We start from the raw sequence: 25,035 nt of genomic DNA, 5'->3' as shown, positions 1-25,035 counted from the left end.
TTCTAGGCCCATTTCATGGTCATCGTCATCTAATCTAAACCCGTCTGCTGAACTCAAATTTAATCTTAAATATAGAACTAAATTATGAGGTTTGTGCAACTACACCTTGAATAAAGTTGTCTTGAACACTACATTGAGTACCAAGGGTCTAAGAAAGTTATGAGGCTAAACTGGAAGCTTGGTTTTGTTGTGTAACAAGTCACCATTGACCAGACTGAAATTTCTTTTGTATTGAAACTGTCTTAAATTGGAGGCTGGACTCAAAAACACAAGTTTGCCCTTTGTTTAGGCCCCCCCCTCCGGTCCCACCTCCCCACAAACTCCACTTTACATTAGATGGAACAATCTCACACCTGTATACTGATATGTTTTCCAGTTTCACACCAGTCAAGCTTTTGTGACAAGCTTGTGACAGGCTTAAGAACCCAAACTCTTCAGGTTTATTTCCATGTTAATTGAAAATACGTTCAAGGTAGAATTGTTTAAAATATGAGGTGAGACTTGAATACAAATGAGAACATTTTGTACATAAGAATAAAAAAAGACCTATTTAAACAAAAGCCCTTTAATTCATGCAGCTTTGTTTGCATTAAATCCTATTAAGGTTGATATTTGTGCATTAATTTTCCTAATTAAAATCAAACATTAATTGTGTATCTGTTGTTGAAATAAATGTTGGATAGGCAAAGCAGGCTTGGCAAAAGTAAATATTAAACTTTACTGGTTTTAATTATCTTAATTAAGGTCATAGCATGCAGTTTGAAGAGCTAATTTATTTTAGGAATATCTAATATTGCAGTGTTTTTAATTCCGTTCTTTCTCTCCCTGTTTGACCACCTTATTTTGAAGTTTTACCCCTTGTGATGTTTTGTTTTGTTTCCTGTCAGTTTCTAAAAGCTGTTGCTGCTTCTGATTCTTTTTGGCTTTCCATTGGCTGTTGTGTTTAACTAAATAAACCACATTTCCATTTGCTGAGGCCATTCATCCTACAGCACACAATGGCTTGAATGTAATCGCACAAAAAGGGTGGGCCTGGTGGCAGAAGTGTGTGTAAAGGTCAGCTGGACTGTGATGAAGGAATAAGCTGTGCTGACTGAACTGCTGGGTCAGGGCTGAATGGAAGGGTGAATGCAGAAAGGAATGGTAAAGCATCAAAAGTGGTTCCAGCACTGATGACCAGTGAACCGGAGACAGAGTAACAGTCACCCGTGGTTCAGCGATGGTGTTGCAAAGTGACGAGTGGCCCATGTGGTCCCATTTCACAGAAGGGCATGTGTTCTGAAGCAAAAAAAACAGAATGCTTGAGGTGATCGAAACAGAAAAATATACCAAAATGATTCTTTTAAGACCCCTTTGTGCACCTTTCTTACCTCACTTTGTTTAGGTGTTAAGTAACAAATCATCTCATTGTGTCGTCTCATAAATCCTCCCACAGTATCACTTCAGAAACTCAATTATAGCAACTCGCATCACAAAAAATCCACAGAGATCTGCCTTAGACCAAATTTTTTTTTGTTTTGGCTTGACAAAAGTATAGGTTTCAACAAAATGTGCACTAAAAAGAGCATCTATGATTGAGTTTATAGACAGAAGAGATTCTAACAGGTTAATACTATTATTCTGCTCAGTTACACCAAAGAATGCCTCTGCTTTTGTTTGTAAAACAGTGTGGGTCTTTTTCACACAATTTAACACCTAAATGCGCATCGTACTATTGAAGGCAGTAGAGAATGTACTTGATAAGATAAAATACAAATAAATAAATTAGACACCAAAGAAAATGAACCTTTTTTGAAGGTAGCTACAAGCAAACTTGTTGCTACCAAAATTTCTCATCAATAAAATGAGCTGATCATTTTCAGCAATGACTGTTTTTAAAGAAGGTCATACGAATTATTGGTTTTGCTAAGTTTTGATGTGCCTTTGTACGCTTTTGTAATTTTTTTTTGAACTAAAAGAAACTTAAGAACAAATTTCTGACAGTGAAAGAAAATGCAAAATTTTGGATTGTGTCAAATATATAATTTAAGAAAACAAATTACAAGTGAAAGTCCTGCTGATTTGGTAGTGATGCATGGATGGCCTCTCTCTTTATTCTTGGAAGTGTCAACCGTTTGAAAACTGATCATTAAAGAGAAATTAATAATTGTTTGTTTGTGCCCGGCTGGAATAGTGTGACACAGAGTCTCTCATAGAGCTGTGAAAGAAAAAGCCTGGAGCAAGATTCATGAGATTTTACACTGTGTCAACATTTCACACCAAGTCTCTCCAACAGTAGAAAAAGAAAAAGAAAAAGAAAAAGAAGAATCTCCGCCCTGAATGTCCAGTATGCACACCATGGGCTATACCTGCCTTCAAGAACCAGAGTTTTGCTAGCTCTTGAATGCATCTCACAATGGTGTGTCCACAGCTTGACAGTCATTTCAAGTTTTTTTGTTTATTTAAGTTACATCAGAAAGGATCCATCTGAGTTATTTTCTTTTAAATTTGGATCTGCACACTTTCTCAGTTATGAAAGTGGGAAGATTGAAATTTAACACCACATTTACATTTGGATGTAAGCATCTTTATTTATCTGAAATCATCACTTCTCTAATCTAAAAAATGAATCTGCGATATGTTTTTACATTTTGACAAAATGAATTAAGCAAACAATTCAGTAATTGAGCTGGAGAAGGCAAACAGTAATGGAATATGCCATTTACTTATTCTTCAAAAAAATCATATCATTCTACACTTTTGAAAAATTCTAAAATGTTTTGTGTTATTTATAGTGAAAAGTCCCCAGACATTATTTCCTTTTTAATCTGGTATTTTCCCTGTTTTATAAAAATTCAATTTAAACTCCAAAATATTTTTAATCTTTGCAGAAATGAATATGAGACCCATAATTTTAATATAACATATATTTTTATAATATCTCAGCTACAGCATTTCTTTTGTTTGTTTGGGGTCCATATTTTTAAATTGCCATCTAACATTTTGCTGTTTTTGATCCCAACAGTCTGAAAAAAGAATGTTTTGAGAAAATGTCTTTAAAAATGTCACTATTTAATGATCCAAATGACCCAGCATGTGCCAGATGTTGCTCAGGCAGGAGTAAATACAGATTTTGTTGGTTGCTGGTCTTTGTAAATTGCGTGTTGATGCATCTTTGTGTACTTGGAGTCCGATGGTCTTTAAGCCAAAGGGCTGTTTGTGCCAATGATTTGATCGACTGGAGCATTTAACAGTTCAGATTACATCAAAGCTTTGTGTAATCTCGTTAGTTCGACACAAAGGGCTGATTTTATGCCGGCCGGGATCAAACACGGTCTCCTGCTGCAGCTCAAGGGTACCAACAATCTGGGGGTCAAACACCATCTGAGACTACTTTAATTGATGGAGAAGTTGATAAAACATTCAAGTGGAAGATTGCAAAGCCTTGCTGTCTTTAAACACAGAGTCCGGGGGATGATGGAAGCACAAATGAGAGACTGTGGCACATCGAGACTCAGTTCTACAATAACTCCTTTAGAGCTGAAATGTTAAAACATTGTTATGCAGCCAATTATGAGACACACGGGATACGTTTTCTTTTTGTCTTTTTCTTTAAGTAACTTGTAAATGACACATATACACTCACTGGCTACTTTCTGGGGCACATCTGTCCAACTGTTTGTTAACGCAAATTTCTAATCAGCTAATCACATGGCAGCAACTCAATGCTTTTAGGCATGTAGACATGGTCTAGAGATCTGCTGCAGTTAAAATAATAGAGGAGAAAGGTGACTGAAGTGACTTTGAACGTAGCATGGTTGTTGGTGCCAGACAGGCTGGTCTGAGTATTTCAGAAACTGCTGATCTACTGGGATTTTTACCCTCAACCATCTCTATGGTTTACAGGGAATGATCCGAAAAAGAGAAAATATCCAGTGAGCTGCAGTTTTGTGGACAGAAATGCCTTATTGATACCAGAGGTCAGAGGAGAATAGCCAGACTAGCTTCAGCTGATAAAAAGGCAACAGGAACTTAAGCTAAGAACAGGAAACTGAGGATACAATTCAGACAGACTCATCGAAACTGGACAATAAAAGATTGTAAAAACGTCATCTGGTTTGATGACTCTCCATTTCTGCTGCCATATTCAGATGGTATGGTCAGAATTTGATATCAACAACATGAAAGGATGGATCCATCCTGCCTTGTATCACCAGTTTAGGCTGCTGGTGGTGGTGTCATGGTGTGGGGGATATTTTCTTAGTACACTTTGAACCCCTTAGTATAAACTGATAATGGTTCCAATTCCACACCCTACCTGAGTGTTGTAATTGATCATGTCCATCCCTTTATGACCACAGTGTACCATTTTCTGATGGCTACTTCCAGCAGGGTAGTGTTCCATGTCATAAAGCTGGAATCCTCTCTGACTGTTTTTTTTGAACATGACAATGGGGTCGCTGGACTCAAATGTTCTCCCCAATCACCAGATCCAAACCTAGTAGATCACCTTTGCGATGTGATGGAACGGGAGGCATCATGGATGTGTAGCCAACAAATCTGCATGTCAATATGGACCAAACTCTCTGGGGAATGTTTCCAGAACCTTGTTGAATCGATGCCACCAAGGATTGAGGCAGTTCTGGACGCAAAAGGTTCTAGGTATAACAAATAAAGTGGCCGATGATGGTAGACTCTCATTTTCCTCCACAGGAATTTCCTTACCCTGTTGTCTGATATGTAGGACAACCTCCCATCCACTCCATCCCATATGAATTACAGCAGCACCTCTGTCGCAGTAAATACCCTCAAGCCACGTCTCTTTATTCTATACCTCGCCTGTCAGGGCTACAAGCAGCAGCTGTTTTAAATGTGGCCTGCCGAAGTGACTTAATATTTCACTAGGGGAACCTTCTATACTACGTATTATTATTTTGGCAGGCCTAAGAGTATTTGGAAAACGATAGAGGCTGAAAGCAGGCCAGTACCACTGCGCAGTCATGCAACAAAGCGATAAGGGGATCTCTGCAAAAGAACAACAAATAAATAAAAAAACAGAAGCTCAACCAGAAGGTATTCTAAGAAAGCAAAGTTATTTTTACTCCGTGTGCAGCGGGGTGGGGGGGGGGGGTGGGGGGGGGGTGGGGGGGGGGCAGATCTTCAAAGAAAGGCTAAATAGCAATTATTGCAAAGATTATTAACTGAATTGAGGGAATAAATACATCAAGAAAAGGTGAACAAGTAAATACAAACAGGAAGGGCTTAGAGGAGCCTCAACTGATTTGAACGAGTCTGGAAGCAGCTTCAATAGAAAATTCTTTTGAATTGTTTTCATATTTAACTTTTCAAAACCCTTTTCTCCTTAACCGGCCTAAGGGATGGACTTAAGAGTTTTCCAGATGTTTCGTCTCAGAACACAGTCACTGTCAACATGTTTTGGATTTAAACCCATTTTATACATGTTATTACTGTTTTTTTTCTCTTTTTAACCTTTTAATAACTAAGCTCAGTTTTGAATTACAGAAAGATGGAAAATCACGTTTTAAATATCTTTCAACATTTACTATGTGTTACAGATGAAATACTGACTTCTACTTCTCTCATCTTCTTATATTGTAGTCTTAGTATTTTTTTTTCACAATAAAAGGGTCTGTAAGCCAGCGGGACAGCATTTAAACAGATGGTTGACGGGAAGTGGGGGTGGGTTCACTCTGTGCAAATATTCCCACCCACTTGCTGTTAAAACAAAAATTAAAATTATTGCAATTGATTTGTTTCTTCCCAATAGTTCAGTGTTTAGCATGCGGAACTAAAAGGTTTCTGTTCATGTGATGTGTCACCCCGTCAAGCAATAGTCTCAGCTGTAGATGTGACTTTTGCATTTGAGAAACTCCAAAAATATGAGCTGAATAAAAAAATAATAATGATACTAAATAAATAATTCAAAAAATTCTTTTCTTCCTTCAGTCTTTTAAGGTGTCCACTGACTAAAAATTAAGTCATGTAGAAAAACACTTCAGAAGAGTGCAATTCTTGGCTATTCTTTGGAAGCAGCTATGTTTTCTGTCGAAAGTTGTATCAAAATCAGTTTGGATTATTTTCTCCATCACTGCACACATCACTCCAAAAAAGACAAAGTCACGAAACCACATTTCCTGCTCCAGTGTGAGCAGTAACGATGTTCCTTAAATAAAGCATAAAAACCTTCAAAACATGACTACTGATGTCTGAAATGATTAAAGCAGGATTTTTTTATTTAAGAGAAATGAAAAACTACCGGCAGGCGAGTATTTTACATGGAAAGAATATATATATTTTAGACCTCAAGGCCAAACATTAGATGAAGTTAAATCATCCATCACTCACAGCAGAGCCTGAATGACAAAAAAATACCATTAATAAGCCGGGGAAAGCCTGCCTCCTCAGTAATTCGTGTAAAAAGCCATATTTCTTAAATGGGAAAATTTTTTCCTCTTGCCTCCTTCCATGTAGGTATTCCAATTATTGAAGAGATTTCAAACTTTTTCACCCCTTCAAACAAAGTACATGATTGGTAGCTGCAGCCAGTTTTACATTTATTTAATGGCAGATGTTTGAACACTTTTTTTATTTATAAAAAAGAATATAAAAATAAGCAAACTGCTAGCAGAACGATTTCGCCTTTTAGCAATTACAGCAAAAAATATGAAAATCTTTAAGAGCTGTCAGGCAATAACAGCTTGTTTCAAAGCCTACATTAAGTTATGAATGCTGACCAGGAAAACACTGCTATGGAATAAATGCGCAACAAAAAAGAAAAACATGTAACCATAATTATTGTTTGGGTCAAAGGGGCTGTAATTACCCCTGTAACAATGTGAAAATGCTGTAATTACAACGCAAATGTGTGGAATACATTCATCATATGTAAAATACTGGGTAAAATCTTTATTAAAAAAAGATAATAATACTTTATAAAGAAAAATGGATTGGGTGAAAGGTCAGCGGATGATGTAAAGATCTATAAATGTTACACTGATACAAATTTCAATCAGAGACAAAAACATTAAAAAAATGAAGAGCAACAAATCATTTGGAACATCTTTTATTTTTGTGATCTGAAAGCAGGGTGGGATAAAATACATTATCCAGCTGCACATCAGGTGAAACAAAGGAAGCAAACACACTCCGCTGCAGCTGCATAGATCATTTTGAAAAACACACACAACACGTGGCAGCTGGGGGGCTAATTTGTTTGGAAGGAATTAATTAGATATTATTAGGGGGAAAACAATAGAGCTGAGGCAGGGTGCCTAACGATGGGATGTTAAAGAGGGAGACCTGTAATGGAACAATAGGCTAATATCCACCCACCGCTTCTGAGCGACCGCTCAATTACTTTTTCAAACAATAGGAGACAACACATGCAAATAAATGCAGGCAGTCCGTGCGGCTTCTGATTAGGCTGAATGCTGATGTTTGTGGAAGTTTGTGTATTTATTTGCTCCTAATTGAGCAGATGTTTGGATATTAAAGGCGTTGCCTCTTCTAGCTTCGAGGCAAGCTCTGCGGCTCGTGCTCACCTTCTCCAAACCTGATTAGAAATGCAGAAGGAGGGCGTGCAAATAATTCTGTTATGGGCCTTTTCTTTCTCAGATCTCCATTTTTCCCCTCTCTAGGTGTGTTTTATTTCTCCAGGTGAGTGTGTGTGTGCGAGTGGGGGAACTGCCTCCCCTCACAGCCACTTTTTGAGAACAGCCAAAGCGGAGTTGAAGGTGAAATGGGCCTGGTGAGTTCCCCGGTGAGCCAGCAGAAGAGAACCTGCCTCTGGGCCGTGGCCTGCTGCCATCAGCTCTGCAGCAGCTTTCTCCACATCCCAGCCTCCCTCCTGCTGGTGGGTCAGCATGTGGGAGCTGAGCAGGGGGTACAGAGCGGAGGAGACGCAGCCCACCAAGAGGCCCGCATCTAGGAGCAGCGACAGAAGTTCTTCATCGCAGGTGGAGGCAGACTCCTGCAGGAAAGTAAACAAACTTGATAAGAGGGAAGAGGAAACTAAATTTTCTAAACTCTTTTCTGGGGATAATACAGCAGATCTACTTAACACCTACACCTGAAAAGATGCAGCAAAAAAAAGAACTTTCTGTATTAGCAGCTCAAAACTGTACATTCATTTTTGCAATGTAGTCAAAGATGGTGTAATGATGAAAGACCTCTTATTCATCTGTCATTCAAATTCCTTTGTATTTGTACTTTTTCGCAATTGTCGATAAAGAGCACGTCTTTTAAAATTGACAAAAAATGGTGTCACATGTTCCCTGTAAACAGGAGTGGAAAACATAAATAAAAACGGGTAAATTATTAGTGTCGCACATTGATGAAGTCAGAAGGTCACATGACCAAAATGATTCCGAGTACCTGCTCCCAGATCCATAAACAGACATTTACATAAGATTTCAATCCCATCATCCACCTCTTTACATCAATGGATTACATGCATATTCGAGCAGCTAAACCCGCTGAGGTTGCGATGAGAGGTTCACAGGCTGCGCAGCAGCGGGGCTGAATGTCGCGGCTGAAGGGCCGACTCTCCGCCTCTCACTCTGACTCAGACCCCATCTCCTCGCCGACCTCTCACCTGTTTGCTTACTCTATTATGGAGCTTGCACTTGCACAATTCTACACGCACACAGACAGCAGCCAGTCCTTGTCGGAGGTATTTTTGGACCCGAGGCGGATCAATTATAAATGCGGAGCCTGTGTCTTCTCCTCTGTTCTAGAGACCATGAGCGGAGCTGGATGGGTTTCTCGCCTCCCACTTCTGGAGCTTCTCATCTCTGTGAGCCTCCTACTTTTAGTCTTATCCCTAAAAAGCTTTTGGAGAAGATATGATGGTGGGGCCTGCGTGTATTATGTGAGAGATTGAGACACTCAGCTTTTTGATACAATTGCAGAGCATTTTTTTCAAACAAAAAAATAAGCAGTAAATGTTAAGTTAGGAAGACAACAGTGACAAATAACACATAACACATGACTAATAATTTCATTTCTAAGGTTTGCTTTGTGAGACAAAACCAGATGGATCATGACAAGCTTATGGGGAAACAAGACACCGGGATAGTAAAAGTAAATGACTTGAAATACAATACAGGTGAAAATCTAGGTTGGAAATAATATGCAGCAGCACATCCATGGAAAGGGCAGTGACGGCTATCAAAGGTTAAACAATCTTCAGACCAAATGCACTTTGCATTCTGTCAGTTTCTAATATGTCACCTCTGAAGCCCAACCTCGGCAAAGAAATAATGTTCAAAGTGGCAAATCTACAGGTGAGATACATGCAAACATAAAAAGTCCCACTCCGATCATCTTTTGATCCATTTTTGAAACGTTCCCCGTGGTCTTTTAATTATGATCATACCATTTTTAACAAAAATCAAAAAACCTGCGTTGTTTTCTAGTACAGTTTCTGCAGAGCAGAAATAATTCCTTTGAAATCCATCTCTGTTTGCTTAGAGTAGGGCTGCCCTAAGGCTGAGTAAGATTTCAGCCTCTAACACCCCCAACTTAACATCAACACACACACACCCACAAAATCTTAAACAGTTAGACAAAACGTGGTATAAAATGTTCGTTGTGGAATCTGAGCATCTGCACGTTTTTGGGACACAAAAACTTTTGTGAAAAAGTAAAAAATAATTGGACATTTTGAGTCAAAAACCTGCAATCCCTCTCACGACCACTACAGGCAAAACAAAAAAAGAACAAAGGGTGCTCAAATCATGTACATTTCATTTGGTGTTGTTCCAGGGTCGTGAGGGGTTCAGGGTTTTTTTTACTAAAGAAAAAAAATAAAAAAAACAGATTCACCAAAAAAGATCTATTAATGTGTTTTAATGTTAAACAGATATAAAATGCAATAATTTATAATTAATCTAGATGTTATTTCAAGTATTGCCAAGTGGAAACCATCAGCTTAGCTTAACATGAAGGCTAGTGATTACTTAACACAAATATTGCATGAAAATTCTCCCTGTTAAAAAAAATGTGAAAATTGAAAGAATTTTTTTAAATTATCTTTTAGGGCAGGGTTAGATTAGTTTAACAGATCTTCTATGGTTCTGTCAGCTTTTAGTGTAGCATAAATAAACCTCAGTCCCACCATTTTGAAGGCCACCTCGTCTGATGAGTGTCAGGAGGGTTGTTGGAGCCTATCCCAACAATGATGAGATGGGGGGGGGGGGGGGGGGCTCTTTCCAATCAGTTACTTTTTTTTTTACTCGTCCTGTTGTAATTCAGAAGTGTCCTGCACTAAAACCAGAGGTTGGGTCCATTTACCTTAGCTGCATGTTTATAATAGGTTCTTGTGGTAGAAGAGGAATCACGTAGGGAAGGGGAAATTAGCTTGATTTTCAGAATAAAACACCAAGTGTGTGTCATTTTTAAATAACCTTGTGAAATAGTCAACAAAGCTAAACTCTGTGTTTGCTACGTAGTACAACTGTGCTGGAGCGTTTAGACATCAAAATTTGGGGCAAATTTTATGAAGATCGAGCGATTTGCAAACGATTTTAATGACAACGGATGTTAGCCTTATGGTTCCGCCAAAGGACATGACAATGAATCAACAAAGTCTGCGCACCCTCGTGGGGTTCTGTTCATGCTACAAGTTGGGGGAACATCCATCTGCTACAGTCACTGGAAGCAAGTATGATGGAGTACATCAGTGCACGAGTTGAGGAGCCCTAATGAGGAAATGCATCACCAGTACTTTGGATATCAGCCTCAAAGTTTAATGAGCTGGCACACTGCCCTCATATCCAACCGAGAAAAACACCCATGGATCCCAACCCCCCCCCTCCTGAAAAACTGTTTGTGACTTTAGGCTTTTTCAGAAACATGGTTTCTGCAGTGAAGTACAGCAGCTATTAGTAGATATGTCTGCAGACCTTTCAGCTACAAACTCAGCAATCACAGGTCAAACCCACACCCAAAAATATGCAGTATTTTCCTGCAGGACCCTGTGTGACAAATCCTAAAATCTAAAGCATTCATTCCCTCACAAAACTGGTTTGGCTTTAACATGTCCTTTGGAGTTTTTGTATGACTGACCTGCGGGGAAAATTTGATTGGCCCTGAAGACCCGATAATCAGGGACATCACCTGCTGCAGGTTTTGATTGTAATGAGATGTCACACTTTGAGGAAAAGCCCAGCTCGGTCTAAAACATACGTGCTGGTGATGTGAAATACAGACGTTAGCCTGCAAATTGCAATACAAGTCGATGGATGCACCTGATGGTGTACGAGTCAAACACCAAAAGGCAGTAGAGATGCTGAGAACGACTCTGACTTTATACCTCCAATGCCACAGAGGGCGCCCACAAAAAATATCCGGAGAAATGCGGGGGGGGAAAAGGATTTTCAGAATATCTATTTATTTATTTTTCTAATATGTGTTTAGCAATTCCATCTTTTTCTGCCAAAACAAACTGCCTAGACCTGAAGTATGACAATCAAGCACAGCCTTGGTCCTGTGACACACACCCACACACACCTCTTACAATCTCCCAGTATGGAGAGACAAAAGATTTGAGACAGACTGAGCTGAAAATAGATGGAAAACGTAGCTGAGAGATGGAGAGCAGTCGCTATGGCAGAGCAGTGCAGGTGACTTGCCGTATTATTTTTTTTAAGCAGCTTTTTAGCATTTCAAGCACAACACAAAAGCACACTGTAGTGGAAATATTTCAGTAATCGGAGATCATTTAAATATTTACCAACATTTATTTTAAACAGTTTAAAGTTACATTTAAATAATTCCATTGAATGTGTGAGATATAAAAAAAAAAAAATAAGCCGGTGGTCCCTCACCATTTTCCGTCCACAGACCGGTTTAATATGTTCACGGAGTGGCCTGTACGAGGCTTCTGTGGGCATCCAATTTTTTTTAGGTTCCATTTTTCTTTTACTTTCGTGGGGTAAAGTTTATCTTCATCCTCTGTAAAATATCTACAGCTGGTTTAAACTTTATTGACACTCAGGATTTTTTCCCCTCTGCAGCCCAGTAATAACGGATATCCCACGGCATACCAAATGCATTCACCAGTTTGATTGCTAAATCATTTAAAAAAATTAGAACTTTGAATTTGCATTTTATGCAATTAGTAGCAGCAAATAAAGATTGATGAAGTATCTTAAATTGTGTGCCCTCCTTCAGCCTGCTATTTAAGTCAGCCCATCTCATTATATTTGAATGAAAATGTTGTGCACAGGTAGACTTAATATAACTTATTGGTCACTGAACAACGTTATTATTACATTCTATGTTTTAATATTTCAATGTAGTTACCCAGGAATCTGAATGTTCATGTTGGAGTTAACATACCAAAATGCCAAAGAGTTTCACTATACATTTATTTAACCCCTCCATTTTAACGTTGAAAATGTTATTCTGTATTGCTTGCTTATACTTTTAATATATTCATTTGTGCTTTTAACAGTCACAATAGTGATGTAGTTCAGTTTTGAAGGGACAACAAGCTGTAATCCTAACTGTAACCAACTTTCTTAGATCATTTCCACTCAGCAGTTCATCAGTTCTGACAGTTTTTGTTGCAGCCTCTGCTTGAAAACGGCAAAGACAAAGTGACATCAGAGCAAACATTGTGCTGTAGGCCTGACACATTTCCTGCTTCAGCATCATCTTCTGTCAGACTGCTTTTTCTTTCTTTAAGGTCTCATCCAAAACAGAAAATCAGAATCCAAGCTGATTGTGCAGAGAATCCATCTACCACAAACTCCTCTCTTTAAAAAGGTAGATATCCTTGTGAGCATGAAAATCATTGCTGGCAGTGCTTCTTGCACAGACGTGTGTTTGTGGTCGAGAATCCCACTAAATCTGGTTCAGACCACATGTGGTCTTTATCTTCAGAGAATTCACAAACAAGAAGCTTTTTTGCGCTTTGTTTGTGCTCAGACCGAGAACAAATTTACAGCGGGACAAGAGCACCGACAAGTCAGCAGTGAGATGTCCCAACTCCTCCATTCATGCTCCGCTTTTATCTTTTCATTTCTTGCCATTTTGTCTTGTTCAAGCAGGTAAAAGCTTTGTTCAAAGCGCCAGTTTATCGTTCCAACTCACTTTCAGAGACGGATAAATGTCTCCTCACTGGTCTGGTTAATATTTTACACCCTTGTTTTTTCATTTGTGCATCACTCATTTCCTGTATACATCTTTCTTGGCACTCTACGACTCCCAGATAAGCCCAGCTGAGATCTTAATTAGAATTACCGTACACGCACAATACCCAATACATAATGCATGGCCAAGACTTCTTTTATCATTTAAATCATAAAGCTTCTTTGGAATTCCAGACAACACACAGCTATCTCCTATCCTCCTCCTCCTCTCATCCTTCCTCGGGCTCTGCTTCCCCAACCCTCCATCCGTCTGTCCCCGGGCTTTAGCAGCATGCCAAGCCTTGCATGCATATGCACTCAAACACCAAACAATCCTTGCTTACAGCGAAACATTATTGAAAGTGACAGAAGAGGAAGCCGCAGAGCCAAAAAATAAAAATAAAAGAGGGCTGTGACGCACAGGAACCAGCGAGCAAACGCATCGAGTGAGTAAGTCAGGGATCAACACACTAAGTACCCAAGCAAACAGAGCTGGATTAATAGGGCCAACACGACGCAGGAGCTGTAAACAAACCACTTAAACCCGCAATTAGACACATGATCACTTGCTTAGACACATGCACGCAAATGTCCTTTGTCCTCACTCCAGTGGACAGATAGACAAGGTCCTTAAACTTCTTTGGAGAGGTCCTAATTAGCTTGATTGCAAACACGCTTGGTTTGGAAAAGAAAAGAGACAAAGGGGCACAAAAAAGTACAGACAAGAAGTAATTAAATCATGAACTGACTGTTTCTTGTTTCCTAAACTTGCTTGTCAGCATTGGAGACACAACTAGACCTGATATGGTTTGATGCTGAAATGGATTAAACATTCTATCACTATTGGCTCTGCAAGTCTTTATTAGATTTGGAAGAAGGTTTCCACTGCAACTCAGCCCTCCATGCTGGTTTTTCTCCCACAACTCTTCACAGCCTTTAAAAGAGTGGCCCCCAACCCGACCGGTAATGGTAAGTGAGACACTTGGTGTCGGCCCAGAGAGGAAATAGAAATGGGACCTCCCAGTACATTTTTCTGATTATTTAGAAACTAATTTATAATCCAATTTCGAGGGAAGTTTTTTTTTGGGAAAAAACTGGATTTTCCACAACATCCGACTGACTCTTAATGCATCTCAAGTCGCTAAGTCATGCAAAACCCATGCAGGGAAAGTCAAGCAGGTCCGAGCTTTAGCTTATGTGCTGAAAGACAAATGAAAGGAGCGCGTCATAGAAACCTCAAAGTGACAGACAGCAGTACTCACAAGCAGCATTATGTCATTAAATATGGTTTATTAAACATTCGATCCATTTCCTCCAAGTCCCTCTTAGTCAATGAGTTAATCATTGATAACAACCTCAGTCTTTTAGCCTCAACAGAAACTTGGCTCCATCAGGATGACTATGTTAGATTGAATGAAGCAAACCCCCCCCCCCCCCCCCCCACTTATGCTAACTATCAGAAATCCAGGATTTCAGGGAAAGGAGGTGGTTTGGCAGTAATATCACAGTCTAGCTTACTTCTCAGCCCTAAAGTTAAAAATGCTTATAATTCATTTGAAAACATCATATTGTCTATAAATCACCCAAACAGGAAGACTCGAAAACCTGTTTTATTCATAATTATTTATCGCCCCCCCGGCCCGTATTCAGAATTTTTAACTGAGTTTTCCGATTTCCTATCGACTATTGTCTTAGATTCTGATCAAACTATAATAATAGGGGATTTCAATATTCATGTTGATGACCCCAGTGACTGTCTAGGAAAGGCCTTTGCAGCTTTATTAGATGATGTTGGTTTCACCCAAAGTGTGAATGAACCCACTCACTGTCATAAGCACACCCTGGACCTTGTTCTAACCCATGGTATAGAGATCAACCAGCTGAGTGTCCTTCCTCTTAACCCCATCATTTCTGATCACTTTATGATTACCTTCCGGTTTACACTGGAACATCCTTCTGTCCCAGTGAATAAGAAACAGCTTAGAAGAACCTTAACTGACCGTTCTGTGTCTGAGTTTAAACACACAGTTCAGCCAGTACTTAGTGATATTCTGAGAAAATACTCTGAGTCCAGCTCCCATAGCATCAGTCCTAGTATAAATGACCACTTTGTTAATGATGCCTTACAAGCCCTCAGGAGTACACTCGATGTTGTTGCCCCCTTGAAACCTAAGTTTGTCAGACAAAACCGAGTAGCACCGTGGTTTAACGCTGAAACTCGTTCTCTTAAACAAGAAACCCGTAAGTTGGAAAGAGAATGGCGCCGCTCAGGTTCAGAGCAGTCTCTGGATATCTGGAAACATAGCCTATTAAATTATAAAAAAGCTCTGCGTAGAGCTAGAAGCCAGTACTATTCAACCTTAATATCAGAGAATGGAAACAATCCAAGATTTCTTTTTAGCACTATTGCTAAATTAACTCGCAGTCAAGCTCATGTTCAGCGCAGTTCCTGTTTCTCTCAGCTCTGATGATTTTCTTACATTTTTCGATAGTAAAATCTCAAATATTAGACATAAGTTAAATCAAGTTATTCCTACTATCAGCCCAGAACAGGCTGAAGCGGTAGAAATGGAGGCATCCATAGAAACCTCTGTAACATTAGACTGCTTCACTATTGTGGATCAAGTGGAAATAGCATCAATTATTACGTCCTCCAAATCCTCAACGTGTCTGTTAGACCCAATTCCCACTAGACTTTTAAAAGAAACTTTTCCCCTAATTAATGATCCCATATTAACAATAATAAATGCCTCTCTGGAAACGGGTTACGTGCCACAGTCTTTTAAATATGCAGTTGTTAAACCTCTTCTGAAAAAGCCCAGTTTGGATCCTAGCATCTTGGCCAACTATAGACCGATATCAAACCTGCCCTTTATTTCTAAAATCCTAGAAAGAGTTGTAGTTAAGCAGCTTTACTGCCACCTACAGGACAACAGCCACTTTGAAGACTTTCAGTCGGGGTTTAGACCCCACCACAGTACGGAAACTGCACTAGTTAGAGTCTCTAACTTGTTATTGGCCTCAGAAAAGGGACTACTTTCTATTCTGGTCCTGTTGGACCTCAGTGCAGCCTTTGACACTATCGACCACAGTATTTTACTCCATAGACTAGAGCAGGACATAGGGATCAGAGGATCTGCTCTCCAGTGGTTTAAATCTTATCTGTCCGATAGGTATCAGTTCGTTAATGTAAATGGCCATTCCTCTCAGTGCACTCGAGTCAACTATGGAGTCCCACAGGGCTCAGTTTTAGGACCCATCCTGTCTACGCTTTATATGCTACCCCTAGGAAACATAATCAGGAAACACAGCATTAATTTCCATTGTTATGCTGACGATACGCAGTTGTATTTATCCATGAAGCCTGACCAGAATGACCATATAGAGAAAGTGAACGCCTGCATCAGTGACATCAAGACCTGGATGACAATCAATTACTTCCTCTTGAACCCAGAAAAAACTGAGGTCATTATACTTGGTCCTAAAAACCTCAGAGATGCTCTGTCTGCTCAGATAGTCTCCCTGGATGGCATAAGTATAGCCCCTAATTCCACAGTTAGAAACCTTGGGGTTTTACTTGACCAGGATTTATCATTTAAGGCTCATATATCTCAGGCGTGTAGAACTGCCTTTTTTCACCTGCGGAATATTGCTAAGATCAGAAATATACTTTCTAAGAGTGATGCTGAAAAACTCATCCATGCATTTGTTACGTCGAGGCTGGATTACTGTAACTCCTTGTTAGCAGCGTGTCCTAAGAGTTCCTTAAGAAGTCTCCCGCTTGTTCAGAACGCAGCAGCTAGATTGTTATCTGGAACTAGCAGAAGAGATCACATCACTCCTGTGTTAGTTTCGCTCCATTGGCTCCCAGTTGATTCTAGAATCAAGTTCAAGATCCTCCTGTTAACCTATAAGGCCTTACATGGAATGGCCCCGTCCTATATTAAGGACCTCATAGTCCCTTACCATCCAATAAGAACACTTCGTTCACAAAATGCAGGACTGCTTGTGGTTCCTAGAATTAGTAAAAGTACGGTTGGAGGTAGAGCGTTTAGCCACCAAGCCCCTGTCTTATGGAATAAACTCCCAGCTCATGTAAGAGAGGCCGACTCAGTTTCTACATTCAAAGTTAGACTTAAAACATTCCTCTTTGGACAGGCTTATTGTCAGACTACTTAGTATTCAGAGATTATTTAACTTAATGTTAATTTGTTTAAATTAAACTTAATAACTATTTCTTTTAAAAGGCTGCTAGAAGTTGAAGCTGGGGTAACTATGGTGCACTGGGGTTCCGTCCTCTTTTCTCTTCTACTTCTACCCTTCCTCTCCTCTATTTTTGACCATAATTTATCATTTAGTTCTCCATGCCTCTGTCTGGTACAGTGCGATTCATGTATTGTCCCTCTTTTCCTCTCCCCTCCTGGGGAGTGGGAGTGCTTTCAGACTCCAGTTGGTTCATCCGTGCTCCAGTTCCTGACCGTTTACCTCGCCTTTGCTCGCACTCCTACACCATGCTGTGGATCCTGCCTCTGGCTCATCTCTAGCTCGTCTCTGCTCTGTACCTGACAGAGTACCTCGTCTCTGCTCCTGCTCCTACACCTGGCTCTGGTTCCTGTCTCCGGCTCGACTCGCGCCTTTGACTGTCCCCCCAACCACGGCTGGATGAAGCTCGTCTGCTGGACTTTAAATGTGTAGTTGTAGATTTAGATAAGTAAATTCTTCTCTTTGAGTTCTGGTAAATCGCCTGTCCGTCCTGGGGGAGGATCCCTCCTTCATGTGGGCACCCCTGAGGTTTCTTCGTTTTTCCGGAATCCGTTTTTTTGGGAGTTTTTCCTTACAGCGAAGGGGGGTCTAAGGGCAGGGATCCCAGTATAGCTTAGTCAGTTTGTTAGTTCATTTTTAGTATTTTACTATTGCACTCTTTGTATTCACGATCCTTTTGAGTTCATGTTTCACTTCGAAGCCCATCGAGACGACTGTTGTTGTGATTTTGGGCTATACAAATAAAATTGAATTGAATTGAATTGAATGTGTCTAAAATCCATCTGCTACTTTCTTAAAGCAGCAGTCAATTGAAAGCCAAAGCTATCCAAGGTGGCAAAAAACAAACCTTCTTAGAAAGTTTCTTTTCACATTAAAGAGCCAGTGAAGAAACAGAAGATCATTCTTCAACTTTAAAGAAAAAATTAATCAGCATTTAACACACAATAACTTGCAGTCTCTTGTCCAAATACAGATTTTTTGCGACAATTTGTCCCACCCTAAAAGTCAGACAAGGCCAATTTTTCGGTTCCACTTTGACTGTTATGGGTTCAAATCTATCACATTTTAATGGTTCTTGCACAAAATCTTGTGTACAAATAAAGTTTTATAGTCTTACACTAAACCGGACTGCAGCATTTAAAAGCAAAATCAACCCAAGTTAGTGGTTACTATCTTACATTTAAAAAGACCTGTTACAATTCAGAATTGAAAGGTTCCCAGCCAGTGACCACATTTTGCAACTTCAATCTAGCAGATAAAAAAAGTATCAGAAAAAATGAGGTTGCCAAAGTTCAAGGTGTTTGCCTGCAGCTGAGAAAAACAAAGCTTTGGAGAAGTAAGTGCAGAGGCTGAGTGTGTTTTCTATCTGAAAAAGAAGCACTTTAAGCAGTTAATTTTTTTTTATTCTTCTGTGTGTATTATTTTTAGAGGAAGGCCGCCAAGATTGCCTCAATTTGCTTTCCTGTTTGTTCTAAGAGTACCTTGTTAAGCCCAAAGCGGCTGTAGCTGTTACGGTGGGACTGACTCAAGGATGTGTGGTGCTCACACAAAAGCACAAAAAGGATGTGTTGGATTTTTCATTTGATTCGGCATGGCTTTGATTACCATCTACAGTCTTATAGCTGATAGTACAGTCAGCTTTGACCAAACATTAAATGTGCAGCTTCGGCAGGCAAAAAAATGCATTCTAACCTGTCAATGTAAAGCTACATACTTAATATGCATGTGGCATGTGTTCAAGAGTGCGTTTCATTTGGTGTTCACGTGGACAAGACGGGAGGGGCTTCCTTTTTCTTTTCTACTGTTTACTAGCACATGTCCACCGACTACAGTCGGTAGAGGCTTGGTGCAGAATGTCAAAGCGATGCAAATCTTGCTCTAGGCTTTTTCTGTCACAGCTCTATTCCCACATATAGGAAAGTCTTGGTGTCGTATAATTCTGGGTGGGGACAAGAACAAATTATTAATTTCTACTCCATGATCAATTTTCAATGATTTTCATGAATGTAAAGGAACTCCATCCAAACATCACAACTAAATCAATGTCCCTGATTGGTCAAAGTGCAACCTGGTTTTTATTTTAAGCTACGTTCACATAGTTTAAAATGAAAACATCAGAAATATCTTGGGGTGTGGTATATGAAACATAATTTTTATCTCAAGGTATAAAAGGTCTGGGTTCTTATTGGTTGATTTACAAACCTTGCTTTTTTAGCATGAAAGAGAAAATCTGACAGGATTATTGTGAGTTTTTCATCTGTTGAAAATACAGGAAGAATCATAAATATAGCTAAACTGCTACACTTTGCAGCCAGAAATCTTACAAGAAAACTGTGCAAGTTACTTTTTATATGTTTATATATATATATCAATGTATTCTAGTTTGTTGCACTGAAAGCTCTTTTATATTATGGTGGTTGCTGACAGCTTTTATGTTGTCTTTGAGCTCCATTAGTCTAGACCGGCATCTTCCTCAAGTGCTGTGTTCCTCTTCTCCACAGCCCATACCATAAAGGTTGAAACTATGAAGACACCTTGTGGCATTACCCTGAAAGCTTTGGAAGTTCCTGCTGCCAAAGGAAAGAAATAAAGGCGCTCCTTGCATTTATCCGCATCAGGAATGCAACACACTCTTTTTTATTTCCCTTTCTCCTACTCCTTTGTCTCCCTTTCAAATAATCTGCACTACTCCCACTCCTTTTTTCTTTAGTTCTTTAACGCCCACTGCAGTCTGTGGCGCCACAGCACAGCAGACGCATTTACCTGTTACACAGGAGAAGTAGGACACTGGACAGCATTATTTTTGCCAAGAAAAATACCAAAATATCTCTCTTTTCTCATTTTTTTAACTTTTGACATATTTTTAATAAAAACTATTTCTAATATATTTTTTTGAAATTTAATATAATACTAAAAGGCAAAAAATTTAAAGTAAATATATAAATCAGATTTTTTTTAAATATGTCAGAAAGGATAAAAACTAATGTCTAGATTAAAGCTGCCAATCCCCCAGAGAGTACCTTTAAAGTAATTATTTATGAACAATACTAGCTGTTATATGCTGAGGAATGTGGCGCGCATCACAGCCAGACTCAGCGTCAGGCTTGTTAATGTCATAATAAATTACCAGCGACATTTAGGAAACCTTTCTCAAAGTTAATCGAGTTAATGTGAAGTGAAACAAATGATCACAAAAGAGCAAACATGAATGAATCTCTTGAACTAACTCAGAGGTAACACTCGATAAGGACCAGTCTCAACAGCAGGCTCACCGGATTTCTGAGTTAAAATCAATTATGTTTGATCCCCCTGAGATGCTGATCTGCTAACAGTCACTATGTAGTGGCTGTTGACTAGCTGAAGCCGTTTGTGAATCTGATAATGTGTCATATTGATTATCCACTCCAAATGGGGGCCTTTTTTTTGGCAGGTAATACGGTTTCAGACAGAACTGTCAGGTTTTCACAGCACACTGCAACCCTCAAACTGACACTTCTGCATTATTTGCTGGGGGAGGAGGAATTCAGCTTTTCCATTAGCACCTGGGTGTGCTGTTGATTGTCTGGTCATTAGGAAATGTAGAGCTTTTGTGAGTCTGCTTCGTTAAACTGGTGGACCTGTTATATGAAACAATATGAGACCAGTAAGTCGCAACAAACAGAATCTATTCTGTGCAAGATTGTGTTTGCCCTCAAAAGTATAGGCTTGCTTGGCTGTTGTGAACCCCCTTATCTATGCTCATGGTTGAAACCAACAACTTCTGCTCTCAAATTTAATGCAAAACCCAAACAAATGTTTCCGTTCCTAAAAAGACCACTGGAGGCTGGTTTCAAAAGGTTGCAATTTCCCATTGACTCATACTGTATGTTCAAAAAAATATTTTTACAGCAAGAGTTCACTTATTAACAGTTTGTTTTCAAGAAAATACCTTTTGTTTATTGTTTCATTTTTCATGAATGTAATCCGTGTTGGGCTGCTCGGTGGCGCAGCGGTTAGCACTTTTGCCTTAAAGCGAAAAAGACGCTGGTTCGACTCTAGACTAAGATCTTTTTTGTGTGGAGTTTGCACGTTCTCCTCTCCTCTTCTCTGGGCACTCCGGCTTCCTCACATAGTCCAAAAACATGCTTCTTAGGTTCAGTAGTCACTCTAAATGGCCCATACACTGCAGAAAGAGGCCCCTTTTACAAATCAACCTCATTCGCAGATTTTCATCAAAAGCATCGAAATAATTGTTTTTATTGAAATACGAATGCTGCAAGTATGAAGAAGTTAAAACACTTAGTGTCATCCCTAACCTTGAACAAGAACTTAATATAGACGGAGTTACACAGCAGTCTGTCTGCAAAAACAAGATCATGCACTTTTACAGTGAGAAATGCTTGTACATTTGATGGAATGAAAACTGGCACATTGGCAGAACTTTGCATACATTTTCAGGCATATAGAAGATTCCAAGAAAAGAATCTCTGCCTCTATTGTATTTTTTTACATGAACACTCTTCTGTGCATACCCTAACGTTTGTCTTATTTCCAACAGCAGCACGATATAATGGCTGCCATTCATTTACACATGATCCACCTATCAGCCTTACATTTTTCTACTCACACTGTGCGCACCGCTTTGTTCTTTGTCTCTTTGGAACTTTAGATTATTATAGATTTGCAGTCTTCTAAGTTCCCTTGTCAAACTGCGTTACTCAGCATCCATTCTTCCTCCATTTAGTTTAATCTTTTTAAATCTAAAGCACATATAGTTTCTCACACCCCCTCCCTCACTCCGCCTCACTCAGCTTTGCTTCATTCTTTCTACGCTAAAAGACAAAGTGCACTAAAACAGGGCTTAATCGTCTCATGAAACAGAGGCTGCATGGGTAAATAGTGAGACTTTCCCTTATCTGATGGAAGAACAAAAAGGCAGGTCTGTAGGGTTTGAGAGGCTTCTTTTGTGACAAGGGCTTATCAGCAGACACATTTTGCAAAGATTTACTTGCTTATCTGACAAAGTGTGTCCAAACCTTTCAAACCAGATGCAGGTGAACCAGTGAATGACTGTTTTTCCCCAGAAGACAATTATTTATAGATTTTCTTTATGACAGTTTGCAGTTTCAGTTTGTTAAGAAAAAATAAAATAACTGACTTTACGAATAAGTATCATTATAGTAGGATACAATAAAGATATGTATCTGTTAATTCTGATTTGGAAAATGATTTGCAAATTAGATTAAATAAATAATTTTAATAATATGATTGGACAAACTAATTATTTAGCTTTAAAAAGAACAACACATTAAACACATTTTTAAAATCAAGTAATATTATGTATAAAAGTTTTGGTTTAAAACCAAACAATCAAATCTTTATATAAATATGTTTAAACAATCTTATAAGTCTGCCTTTAGTTTTTGCCACTACCTTTCTATAAAAAAAATGTATGTACATGATTTCTTTTTCTGTGAAAGAACAGGAATAACAGATTTTGTAACATTCTGTCAAATGATGGAGTGACATACCTGTGAGTGATTGCAAACAGTTTTTTTTATAATGTTGTGCCATGTCAATTTTCTTTTACACAATAAATTTCCTTGTGACAAATTCCCTAAAATGGCTGTGAAAAATATGAGTTAAATTGGTGTAAAAATGGCAAAAAGGTTTCAGAATTTTAAAATACTTTTGATTGATTTTTGTTGCTGGCTACACCTGAAAACAAATTTTACTGAGCAAATTTAACTGAAAGTAAATATTATAAATATTCACTCAAAATGTGATTCCATGCAGTGAAAAGACACTGCAGACTTTTAGATTGACACCTACCACACTCATGCTGTTGATTTGATCCACAGTCAGCTGCAGCAGCTGCTTATCGCCGCTTTCAGACATCAATTTAAGGGCAGGCTGCTGGAGGCTGGGCTGGTTCTGCAGCAGCAGGTTTGCTATGTGTCCGATACACTGGAGGCATAGACACAAAAAAAAGAGAGCTGAGTAGATAAATATGTAGATGAGCAGATGAAAAGAGAGGGAGATAAAACAAAGGCAAAGTGAAATTAGACATTCAATGAACAAAGGGGGGATCAAAAGGGGGTGAAAATGAAGGAGCAGGAGCACATGATGCTTGGTTTACACGCAGACACAAGTGCAGACACACAGTCCCGCCACAGATCCATTCAGTAATGTATGGATAACACAATGCAATCTGACTCCCACATGCTCTGGCAGTTTCATTTCAGCAGATTTAAATTAAAGCTGTTCGGAGCTGAGTAAAAGGCCTCTTTCTCCACCTCCTGCTCCCTTCCCAGACTAATGTAAGACAGCATGGCAGACACTAGCCCAGTCAGAGAGAATAGTATTACCGCTAAACTAATATCACAGTCAGCTGGCTCTGGACATACAGAATGGCATTTGGCTTCCTGCTCGCCTGGTGTTCAGCAGGGCGTGAACAGCTTTAGGGGCCCATCAGATATCAAAAAAGAGGATGATGAATATACTTTGCAAATAGCACCAAGGTGATGCTAACATGTGGCTGTGGCTTTCATCCCTAATAACTTCAGGGCCCCTGCACAAAGATTTAGAGTGAAAATGCTGATGCTGCAGCATAGTTCTGCTAAATGAAAACAAGCTTGGAGCAGCACTGTGATGGCAGCGGGATTGAATATGAATGGGGGGAGCACTCCCTCCCATTTAAGATGCTAATTGTAATCTAATTGTACTTTGTCTCGTGCTCTACACTGATGATACAAGTTTTTGAAAAGCAACATTTAAATATTTAGAAAAAATCTAAAAGAAAAAATTATAATGCACAAATGACTGATTTAAGGATTCCCTAGAATTTGGTAAATATTTAACAAAATATTTTATGGTATAAATTATTGTTTACAGAGAGGAAAGAAAAACCGTGTTCCGTCATTTATTGTGGGGGATGCATTGTAAAAATAACACGATAGGTGAAATCTGTCTCCTGTTTTAAGGCTGTAAAACCCTTCGCTACACACTTTATGCATTTTTTTCAGAAAGAGAAGATCAATTTCACCCTTTTCTCTCTTGTTTAAACTCCGATGGTGCATTCACACTGTCTTGGCAACGCACATAGAATTAGCCACTTCTGATGTAATTCTATGTAATTGTGCATTTTGGGCTTCCACGTTCAAAACTTTCGCATTCACACATCGCTACGCATGTTTTCAGGACCGTTTTCCCGCTCTACATACAAAATTCGCGGCCACTGAATCCACGTTGAAAGTTAAACCACCTGAACTTTAACCAATCAGTAGGGGTGTAATGATTCATTTTAGCAACGATTTGATTCATATCATAATTTGTGGTTGACCATAGGATTCCTAGTCAATATAGGTTTACATTGAACAATCCGATTCACTGTTCTAAAACTGTTCTAGGACAGTTTTAGCAAGAGTTCAACCAGTGTGACTCAGAGATGAATACCTGGGTACTGAACAGTGCAGGTGAAGTTTTTCAGATTCCTTGAATTTCTTGCAAGATAATCAAGTGTAAATTAAATGCGTGTAAGAAAAGTTAAACAAGAATTAAGGTTAAATCCATTTACATTTCAGTTTCATAAAGTTCAGTCCACTGTTGTTTTTTACACATTAAATATAATACAAAAGGGAGCATTATGGAACATTCT

At 39.1% G+C, this 25,035-nt stretch overlaps 1 protein-coding gene across 1 annotated transcript in view; it reads right to left on the bottom strand.

Annotated features, from left to right (window-relative positions):
* Positions 1 to 7,047: 7,047 nt before the first annotated feature.
* nbas (NBAS subunit of NRZ tethering complex) overlaps positions 7,048 to 25,035 on the bottom strand; it is a 158,840-nt gene continuing 140,852 nt past the window's right edge. Inside the window, exons 52-53 of the mRNA XM_011491806.4 lie at positions 23,211 to 23,345; positions 7,048 to 7,969 (exon numbers count right to left, since the gene is read on the bottom strand). Of these exons, the coding sequence (XP_011490108.2) occupies positions 7,694 to 7,969; positions 23,211 to 23,345 (411 nt within the window). The 3' untranslated portion in view covers positions 7,048 to 7,693. The remainder of the gene's footprint in view (positions 7,970 to 23,210; positions 23,346 to 25,035) is intronic.

The sequence above is a fragment of the Oryzias latipes genome, chromosome 24 (assembly GCF_053564925.1).
Source record: "Oryzias latipes strain Hd-rR chromosome 24, Olatipes_Hd-rR_3.1".
Taxonomy (NCBI): Eukaryota; Metazoa; Chordata; class Actinopteri; order Beloniformes; family Adrianichthyidae; genus Oryzias; species Oryzias latipes.
The sequence above is the reverse complement of the archived record's forward strand: the minus strand, read 5'-3'. Positions and strand labels throughout refer to the sequence as shown.